Genomic DNA, 10,742 nt, shown 5'->3' on the forward strand with positions numbered 1-10,742 from the left:
TCTGATGGCCAGGAAAGTCAATTAGAGTTAAACTAAGTTTACCAGCTGGACTCTGAGTGAGAGCGAAATAAGTGTGCGGAGGTGTGTGTATGCGAGAGAGAGCTGGAAAGAGAGGGAGGAAAGGGGGAGGAGATACAAAAGGGAGGAACAGCGTGGAGAGGAAAGGAGAGACACAAAGTGAGGAGGTTTAGAAACCAGAGAGTTGTTGTCGTGATATGATATAGAGAGATACTTCTAGCAGGAGTACCAGCTTGTTTCAAACAACCAGGGGTGGAAGTGCAGGCAAAAAAAAAAAAAAAAAGAAAAGGTAAAAAGGTGGTGCTTACGAGCAGAGGTCAGGCAAGCAGAGGGGAAGCTGCTAGATGTTTTAATGAGTTTGCTTATCTGACAGTGACAACAGGATGAGAAGCTGAGCAAGGGAGCAAAAAGGGAAGACAAACATGGAGCGAGCAGCATTATCTACAGTCACATAGGAGAGGCATGCACCAGCTGCTCTGAGGGGGGTTAAAAAGCCACAGAGAGAGGTAAATAGTCCACTTTGTCACTTCTGTCCAAAGGAGCGAAAGCACGAGCCGAGGGATCGTAACACTGGAGCTCAAGGATAAACCATGGACTCTGCATACATCCCACCACACCTGGACGTGAGTACTACATCCCCAGCCCTCTCTTACACACATGTACCCACATACACATCTGTCTGTCAAGCCACAGGCCACAGGAACTGTGCTGCTGAAGCCATTAGTCGCCCTGGGGAAAACACACACACACACACACATGCATACATTGCTGGCACACTGTGTTGCTCAATCAAAATTTAGTCCAGTAAGCAACTTGTCAGAGAATAATGCTTCCATTATGGGTTCAAAGAGCATAACTCACCACAGCCTCCGCATACGCAGTGTGAATTGGCCCTCAGTGTTAACATACAGCAGCTTTAATGTAAAAACCAGAAGAGCATTTTCATTCTGAATTTCACATCGCTTTAGCTGTCAGACGCGCAACAAGAGCAGCCTCTGAGCTTTCAACAGTTGCAGGTTAGACGTCAGTGTTTCCACTGATGCTGGTGAAGGGTTCTGCCTCAAAGGGGCCTCCTGTAGACCACAACACGCAAAGAACTCAGAACATCCCAGACTGAGGGAAAAGCGCCATTTGATGCTCTCTCTGAAACTCACACAGATTAGAGAGAAGTACTGTGAGCCAATGAGTGTGTTTAGATAAGTTACCTGATCAGATGGGTGAAGCAGGGAAACACCATGTCTGTGCAGCACCTGAATGTCAACTGTGTGTGTGTGTGTGTGTGCATATAGAAAGCAACCCTGCTCCTTCACAGTTACACACATTTGAGCACACTCAATCTTCCTGGCAGATACTGCGAGTTTAAACCCTGTACTGTTCTTTGCATAGATGTGTGTGCACCCGTGTGTGTGTGTGTGTGTGTGTTTACGTGCAGAGCAGCTGCTAATCAGTCCAGCTGGAATAAATTAAGAGTGTTGCTCTAATAGAGTCCAATAAAATCCCACAGCAGCTCACCTGAATTATTCCCGTAGAGATTTCAACTGTTACGTTTCACATTGCAAAATGTTTTCACCCACCTCATATATCAGCTCCACAGCTCGAAGTCATATATTAATGACTAGTTAAGCACATGAAGTTTGCCACAGTTAATTCCACCTAATATCCATGTGGTGAAGGAGCGATAATGAGCGCAGACGTATCCTGAAGTGTTCACAGGTGTTTATGTGTGAAATGTTCATTGCATTTTAGCTAATGAGAAAGGTTTGACATCATATTTTTAAGTGTTTGCTCAGAGAGCAAAAATGAACCATGTGGCATGTACGCTGCACGTATCAAGTTCTGAAAGAATGGGACGGCCACATAGAAAAATGAGAGCTGGGAGGACTGGGGGGGGGGGGGGGGGGGAATCAGGGAGAGTGAAAGGAGGAATTTGGGAAAAGAAACATGGGAAGAACAACAGGAAGGGAAAGTTGAGGGACCCGGCGAAACATGAAGACAGCAGCGGTGGATAAATCAGCCGGCTGCGGTGACACTCCGGCCCCCCGGCCCGGCAACAGTCTGCTGCACTCTTCCGCAAAAACACCATTCATTTAAGAAAGAGGAAAAAAGACCAACATTAATACATTAGGAGGAAAGGGTGCAGGAGTGACGGGCTAACAGGGAGGAGATGCAAAAAAGGGAGCAAACATTTATTTTTAATGAGGAAGGACAAGAGACAGGAGAAAAATGGGGAGAACGAATGAGAGGAGCGTCAGAGGCTGAATAAGAAAATGCTGGCGCGGAGAGAGGAGCATGTGCACACAGTTCAGTATGACAACACGCAGGACAAAGCAAAAGGACAAAGTTCAAGGAATGCAAAGAGGAAGGAAGAAGGGGAAAACGAGCAGAGTTTGAAATAAACAGATAAAAAGAGAGATGGACAGAGGTCAGGGGTTTTAATCAGCGAGTTCAGAAAGAAACGGGGGAAAAGGAGCAACAACCCTCGTCTGTCGCACGCCAGGGTCATGCTACTGTCTGAAGTAGACACACACATCTCACAGCCTGAGCTGCATCCACTCACACAGGAAGAAACGCACAAATGCTGCTTAACTCCAAACCTTCATACCTTTGCCTTACCTTATCTATAACCCATAAATTACACAAATTATCCTCCGTACTTTTCACTAGCACGCATTTAATCCATACTTCTGCCAGACAGGAAACGAATGAACCATTATAGATAAAAGGAGGAACTGTGGGGGTGTAATCATTAAAATGTCAGAAAAGTTTTGCTGGCCAAGTGGAATGACTCGCCGTGAGAGTGGGTGACACCCTCATTGACACAGCAAATAAAGCTGCTAAATTAGGCCTGCATCCGCTTTGCACAGTTTAAATTAAGCATAACCAGTCATAACACAGACACCTTTAGAGAAGAGAGCGGTTGTAGCTGTCAAAGTAATGACGGGGAAGCTTCCCACCTCCTTTCTTTTCATCTGGTTCTCTGCCTAACACGGGTTGCGACACACCCTTCCGTGACGCCTGAACCTTTGTACCTCAAAGTCACCTGGGTGGTTTTGTAGGTGAGGAAAGTACAGGAGAGAGGTGGTGTTGTTGTCCTTAATATGCTTTACGAGCCTCCACAGCATATGGGAGAGGCTGTTCAGCAGAATGTCTAATCTGTAATTGTCCTCTGCTGCACTGCCTCAGGTGAAACAGCCTTGGGTGGGGCTGCAAGAGTTTAATGGATAGCTAGCAACAATCCCACGCTTGGAGGTGGCTTATTTTCCCAGGCCTGCCCTTTGAACCACGAGCCATATGAGCAACACATATTTTCACAACTGAACATGCATAAAAATATACACACCTTCACACCTGTGACCTCTTTTTACCCCCTTTCTGGCAGTGTGGCGAGATTAGCAGTCATTACAGCATCATTATATGCCATAAACATTGCTCTTATCTCACTTTAGGGGCCCTAATCAATTCTATGTCCCTTCACGAGATGAAATAAAGAGATAGAGGCGAGAAAGAGAGAGATATGCCAGCACTTGTACGAGTATAAAGATAACACCAAATCTGAAGTGCTTCCACAAACAACTAAACAGACATATTTTCTTTCATTTAGCTGTTTGTTCTTTTTCATTTTCAGAATGTTGTCAGAAATTATAAATCAAAAAATAAAGCAGATCCTTTTATGCAAACTTAGACATGACTGGAAACAAAAACACTTTTCAATTTACTTATACTCAGCTATTTGTCACTTCATTAACACAAAGATTAATTTGTCCTAATTGGAAGAACCTGTCCACCAAACATAATCCATTGGCTCAGAGAAAGGATAAACGAAAAGATGTTTTTTGGAGATGATGCATAGATTACATTAGAAGCAGCTTTTGCTCAGAATGATAATATTTTTTTTTTAGTCTATTTTAATGTTTCCATAATTTGTTAAGTTGTATTAATTCAGAAACTGGTATATTTGTCCAGCCAAAGTCTTCTTTCTATATTCCACATTACTGCGTTCATTTGTAGCTAAAACTATCTTATGCTGTCACCAAGTTTTCCACCTTCCCTCTGATCCTTTAACACCTCACCTCGACCTCTTCAGGTCAGCAGAGCTCTTACCTTTCTGGCTTGTAATTACTTTCTCGGTTATTGACACCTTTACAACAAAGGCGCAAGGTGTTAACCAGGTATTAGTGGTAATCCTGTGACCCTTGTTTGTGGTCGACTTTTGACTCAGAGGAGAGTTATTGAGCAAGACAAGCTGATCACTTGCTTTAAATGAGAAGGTCTTAACCCTCCCAGAGAAGTCAAGCTAAACTAAATAAAAACTTAATCCAAATTATTTGAGAGAATATATGTCAGTCATTTTTATATTCCCATCAATTAATATAACTGATGCTGCTGGGGAGAAATATGGAGATCAGCAATAGATAATATGATTATCTACTTTTATCCTTTTTAACAACAAGCTAATGATCCTGTTCTTCTTCACAATACTCATATTTCTTCTTTTGGCTACATTTTCCTTTAAAAATTCATATCTCTAATAACGAGATTTCAGCCATCAACGACACTTTTTAACAAAAGAAAAGGAGTCCGAAATTTTTTTTGCAAAATGACATTTTAATATCTGTGATATTAAACTTGAATGTTCAAATTTACATTTAAGTATATAACATGAAAACACATCATGAAGGCCATTCCCACTGCCTGATAATGAAGAGCCTCACAAGACCCCTGATACAGCTGAAGGACTGGAACATTTTTGCCAATCCAGATTCCCATCAAGAAGCTTTTGTTTGAAACAAAATGGAGAACACAAAAACATCTTACATGTTATACTTTCCTGATTTTAAAAAATAATGTATTAAAAAAGGCATTATATGCCAGCCTTTACACAAAACCTTTTGCACACATGCAACTTTAAATCACTGCAAATATTGATTAATAACAAATTATAATTTAAGAAATAAAATCAATGCTGTAGATTTTCTTTCCGTGAACATGAAATGCTCCTCTGTTTCCCACAAAGCATGTCATTCTCTTCAAGCTGTTACAAGGTTTTATCTCATTGCTGCAGAGGGCAAGTCCATAGTTTGTAAAGATCAATTAACCTTCTGGCTTGAAGAAGTCCGTGAGGAATAACTGCAGCTATGCAATGATTCAAGTATAAACTGGAGGTGCAGTTACAGTCAGATGAAAAAAATTCACATTTTATTCATAAAGCACTTCTATACAAGAGAAGCACATGGTGCTTTATACAATAAAAACAAGTGTTTGCTTACTAAAAAGAGTTTTGAAAAGTAACTCTTTAAACACACATCAATCCCACTCTCTCTCCCAGACGAGGTAGATCCACACGGTAACAACCTCACATGCCTTGCAGGCATGGCTACTGGCGTGGAGGATCCACATGGGGAAAACATTGGAGTTAAACGAGATAACAATAAATAATTTTAAAAAATTCAAATAAACCTAAAACATGATAGCAAATAAGAATGACAAGTGTTCAAATGTAGATTTTAAAAAAGAATAGCAAAAGCTACTTAGATATATCATTTTTACAATAAAAAAAATTACATAAGTGATTTATTAAGATAAGTAAATACATTTTAAAAAGTATAATAAATTGAGTAAAACAGAATAAACTAATAATGTAACAGTTCCGCTGCTAAAAAGGTAGTTGTTGAACCGCTCTACAAAAACAAGCAGCCTCTGAAGGTTTCAGGTTCTTCTGAGCGTCTCTGGCAGGCTGTTGCACAGGCGACGGGCCTCATTGATGCAACAAATCATCACCATACATTTCAGTTTTCACTTTAGAAACAATTCAATGACCGGTAATAGAGCACTTCAAAGTCCACTAAGGCTCATAGTTTAAAAGCAGGTTATATAAGACATTTATAAACTGCTAAAGATCCTGAGCAAATGCAGTAACTTTAAAACTGGTGTCATATGTTCCTGCTTATTGGTCCTCATCAGAACATGTGCGGCTGAGTTCTGGACAGGCAGTATTCAGTCAGATCTGTGTTTTCTAGATCTTTTACTGGCTGCCAAAATAAAACTGTGAACTGTGAAACTTCTAACTTTTTTTTTTTATTCCAATAAACTACTGATATATTCTTTAGAAAAAAAAGAATGTTTTAATATATAATGAAAATTTCAAGCTCAAAGCTATATAACATTGCTGTTTTATCATGTTAAAGTTTTTTAAATCTAATTTCAAATGTTATAATTACATGTAACTAATCACTGAACTTCACTAAAGTAAAGTTAAAGTTGAAGTTGTTGTTTTGTTTTGTTTTTATTAAAAATGTCCATAATGTTATGTATTCTGGCACCTAGTTGCAGTATTATCCATGTTATTCACCTATTTATGCAGCTGTGGAAAGAAGCTTTAATAGCTGTTTACTCCAATTCAGGAGATGCTCATATCCTAACTATAAGAATCATGAAAAAGGGAAGGTTTTCAGCTTGATCTTCGAGGTATGGAGGGAGTCTGCCTCCTGAACCCACAGTGGGAGTTGATCCCATAAGAGAGGAGGCTGATAGCTAAAGGCTAGTACTCTTAGAGATTCTGGGAACCACAAGTAAACGTGCAGTCTGAGAGCAAAGTGCAGGACAGCAACTGCTTAGTACTGATTACTGAAGGAGGCCTTTGATTTCTTTTACACACAGTGAGAGTAAATTACAGATAGAGGCTGCTGAATTACTCCTGTTTAGGTAACCTATGAGATAAATGAGCCCTGTGGCGGAAAGCTCAAAATAAGTTAACAAGGAAAAATCACAGTATCACTGTTTGGGCGAACAAGCAATTCGCTTTGTATGGATATGTGGACTGTAAATTTCTTGAACATATGCTACATAGAAGCTAAAGACTAATGAGAAAGTAGTGTGTCCAGGAAGAAGAGATGACTATGATATACAGGGTTCAGGAGCATCTCAAAGAGCCCATCTGCTTAGCAGATTTCTCAACCAATAACTTATATTGTGTCATTATGCTGTGATTTACATTCTTTTTGTATCAAGAATCAGTTGTGGAAATGTAAATGCAGCACTTCTAAAGCTCAAGGAGAGAAACGTTCATCATTATATGCCTCTCTCCGGATGTTTAGGTTCCTTTCTTCCACTCTTATTTTCTCCACCACATTATCTCTCCTCCCCACCTCCCTCCAGGTCCACAATGCTCCCTGCTAACCTCCTGCTCCTCATGGTCTTGCTGCTACCTCAAGCCTCGTCTGGTCGCCAGGGCGGAGACACCAGCGAGATAGATCATGGCAAGGTGTCCCCCACACCTTCCCCCATGTCAACATTCCCAGATTCCAATCTGGCTCAGACCATCCAGAACCTTCTTTTGAGCCGGCTGGGCCTACAGTCTCAACCCGACCCAGGACCTGGAGCCCCGGTGCCACGTTACCTTCTTGATCTTTACCGCTTCCACCAGCAGCAGTACCACCTAGTAGAAGACCCTTCATTTAGTTTCCCCAGCCAGCACATTGAGCAGGCCAACACTGTACGCAGCTTCCATCACAACGGTAAGTTTACTGAACCATCATGATTGTTCTAAAATTTTTTGTGGAAGATTTTAGGATCTATTTATCTTATCTAAGGATGAAAAAATAATTTCACATTAAAAAAACAGACAGTTTAGACTGTCAAAAGGTAAGTGATTACAGATATGTGCTACTGAAATCTATGTCTACTAACAGAAGTCACTGAGGGAGCTGGGTGGCCTGTTATGGTTTCCTTGCAAGGATGGAATAAATGCAACTCAGTGGAACTCTTCAATCAAAATATCATAAATCTGCTTCATATCTTATGGTTAGCAGGAGCAAGTCTTGCTCATCCTGCAAGTACTCTAATTATGCAGAAGACAATAATACAATGACCTCAATTCTCAGTTCATTTGTTACTACAGTTAGTGTTGTGTGAATAACTTTATGGTCTCAGCCTGCAGTTTAAGGTTTTCCTTAGCATTGCATATTGCTAAAATAGCCATTTATTGTCCTGGATAGATTATCAAGCTCAAGGCATGTTGTAGGGTAGGGCTGGACCCTGGCTGAAATGTAGTTACTCTGCAGAGTGGGTATGAATAGTTACTTTGGTTCTCAGTTATTTGCTTACTCATATTTTAATAATTAAAAGTGTCAATCATATAGTTTCAATTACCCAACACATCAGCTAATAAACTAATTCTAACCCTAGACAATGTGGGGTATTTGATACTCCATAAACTAAAGGGTGGTTACATCCTTTGTGAAGTAGAGTTGCACGGTGAGTGCATGTTTAGATACAGTTGTCCTCAAATTTCTTCATATCCTGCCAATAAAGAAGGAAAAAGCAGTTATCATTAAAATAGGTTGACAAAAGTACTAATAAAGAAATTTAAAAAAGAAAACAACATGACACTCATGACATTGCTTTTAAAATGGAAATATTTAAAATAAAAAAAATTTTTAAAAAGCTGTGATGGACTAGCGAGCCGTCTAGGGTGAGCTGTGCCTCTTGCCTGTTGATTGCTGGGACCAGCTCCAGCTTCCATATGGCCCAGAATTGGACTGACTGGTACAGATAATAAATGGAGGGAAAAAAAACAAGCAAATGTCATACATGAACTAATTAAAAAGCAATATCTTACTTAACTAAATTATATTTTGCTAATTTTAATTTATCATTACTTTTGTCAGATTCTAATTATTTAAGGGACTTTTGTGAATTTTGCCTTTCTATAATGGAAGTTATGTCCAATGTTTGACACTGAAGAATGGTTTTTTTTTTTACACTAAAGAAAGGTTATTCTTGTATCATGAATGCTGTATTCTGGACTGTTTTATTTGGGAGCAGAAGAGCAAAATAGGTCTGGGACTAGAATCTCAGATGGAACGGTCCTTGGCAAGAAAATTAAGTTCTGCAGTAGATTTATTTCACACTTTATGAATATACTTTATTGTTTGCCTGTTTTAATGACCTGTTTTCTTAATACATACTATATATATACTATATATATATATATATATATATATATATATATATATATATATATATATATATATATATATATATATATATATATATATATATATATATATATATATATATATATGTATATTATATAATTGTATTTATATTGATATTTTATTTATATAACTGTTCTGTGCAATAAAAGTGAAAACCCCAAAATACACCTAATTATTTTTTTCAGAAATTGTTCAATGGTATTGCAAAGGCAGCTGGCAACTTTTAAGTGATGCAAATAGCAAATGTGTGTACTAAATATAATCCAACTCTAAACACCACTAAACTCTAATATTCCCTTTCTCTCCTCTGCTCAGAGCCTCTTGGAAACAGTCTAAAAGCGAAGGATCATACAAGAGTCCACATCTCCTTCAATATATCCTCCATCCCTCAGGACGAAACAGTGCTCTCTGCTGAGCTTCGGCTTCTGCGCAATAGCAGACCCTCCCTGGGGCCTGGCCCCCACAAACTAAACCTATACCTCTCTAAGCACCATGAAGATCCTGAGCCTATTTTGCTGGAGACAAGGTTACTCCCCAATGACCTCTCTAGTCATAAACCAAATAGTTTGTGGGAAGCATTTAGTTTAAGTGCAGAGCTTCTCCATAAAGCTCAGGCTGAGACCGGCAGCCTTGGCTTCCTCCTAGAGGTTAGACCTGAAAACAGTACCAACTCACTTCCTGACCAGAGCTTCTCCTTTGATGCCAGTGAAGAGGAGGCAGAAAAACAAAAAGACGGACATCTGAGGGTTTGCAGGTCTGTGGGGCAGGACGATCACAGCTGGGCCCAGGAGAGACCCCTCTTGGTGACTTATACTCATGATGGCTACGGAGAGCCTTTGGTGAAACATAACAGGAGAACCTCTGGCAATGGCCAGAGGGTGAGAGGAAGAAAAGGATCAAAAGTGAAGGCCAGGAACACCGGCAAGGGCCACAACAGAAACCAAGGCTGGGGAAGGGCAAGAAAAGTAGCATCCCCATTGCAGGGCTTTGGAGGAGAAAAAGGAGGGCTCAGCTGGAGTGACCGTGGAAGGGTGAAAAGAAATGGTGGCCATTCTGCAAAACTGAAGCGGCTTTCTCGTGGCAGATGCCGACGTCATCCTCTTTATGTTGATTTCAGTGATGTTGGCTGGCATAAGTGGATCATTGCACCAAGCGGCTATGATGCTTTCTTCTGTCTTGGAGAATGTCGCTATCCTTTAGCCGACCACATGAATGTCTCCAGCCATGCAGTGGTTCAAACTATGGTAAACTCTGTGAATGGAGCCGTGCCGCGGGCCTGCTGTGTCCCCACGTCCCTCAGCCCCATTGCCCTACTCTACATGGATTCTAAGGAGCGAGTTGTGCTGAAGAATTATCAGGACATGGTGGTGGAGAGTTGTGGCTGCTGGTAAAGCAGGGATACCTGGAAACAAGGATGCTGATGCTTGGACTGGGAAGCAATGTGGGAGTGTGAAAGAAGAATCATGTGAGAGGGCAGATGGGGTGGGGGGGGGGGGGGGCAGTCAGAAAACTGCAAACAGACAGAGACTGGTAAAATCTAATGTCGTGGCATAAGAAATAGTAGTGGGAAGGAGGAGGGATAAGCTAAAAGGATGAAGCAGCTAAATCATCATTATCAGGAGCAAGAGGTCAGACATGAAAAACAAGTAAGAGAAAGACTGCCATATAACAATATAAAGGAACAGGGGAGACAACGAAGAAGAGGAAGTGCAAGAAGAAATGTTGACG

At 40.5% G+C, this 10,742-nt stretch overlaps 1 protein-coding gene across 1 annotated transcript; it reads left to right on the forward strand.

The window, feature by feature from the left end:
* The first annotated feature begins 207 nt into the window (after positions 1-207).
* bmp16 (bone morphogenetic protein 16) lies at positions 208-10,456 on the forward strand. The gene is made up of 3 exons (XM_079246148.1): positions 208-641; positions 7,174-7,532; positions 9,330-10,456. The coding sequence occupies exons 2-3, from the start codon at positions 7,181-7,183 to the stop codon at positions 10,403-10,405; spliced, it is 1,428 nt and encodes a 475-aa protein (XP_079102274.1). The 5' UTR covers positions 208-641; positions 7,174-7,180; the 3' UTR covers positions 10,406-10,456.
* The last annotated feature ends 286 nt before the right edge of the window (positions 10,457-10,742 follow it).

This window comes from Telmatherina bonti (genome assembly GCF_933228915.1).
Source record: "Telmatherina bonti genome assembly, chromosome: 9".
NCBI classification, from domain to species: Eukaryota; Metazoa; Chordata; class Actinopteri; order Atheriniformes; family Telmatherinidae; genus Telmatherina; species Telmatherina bonti.

What these genes read in the sequence shown, in the direction of transcription:
- bmp16 (XM_079246148.1), top strand. Translation starts at nt 7,181, where the DNA reads ATGCTCCCTGCTAACCTCCTGCTCCTCATGGTCTTGCTGCTACCTCAA. An exon ending in ACGCAGCTTCCATCACAACG is followed by an intron (nt 7,533 to 9,329) that starts GTAAGTTTACTG and finishes TCCTCTGCTCAG; the next exon opens with AGCCTCTTGGAAACAGTCTA.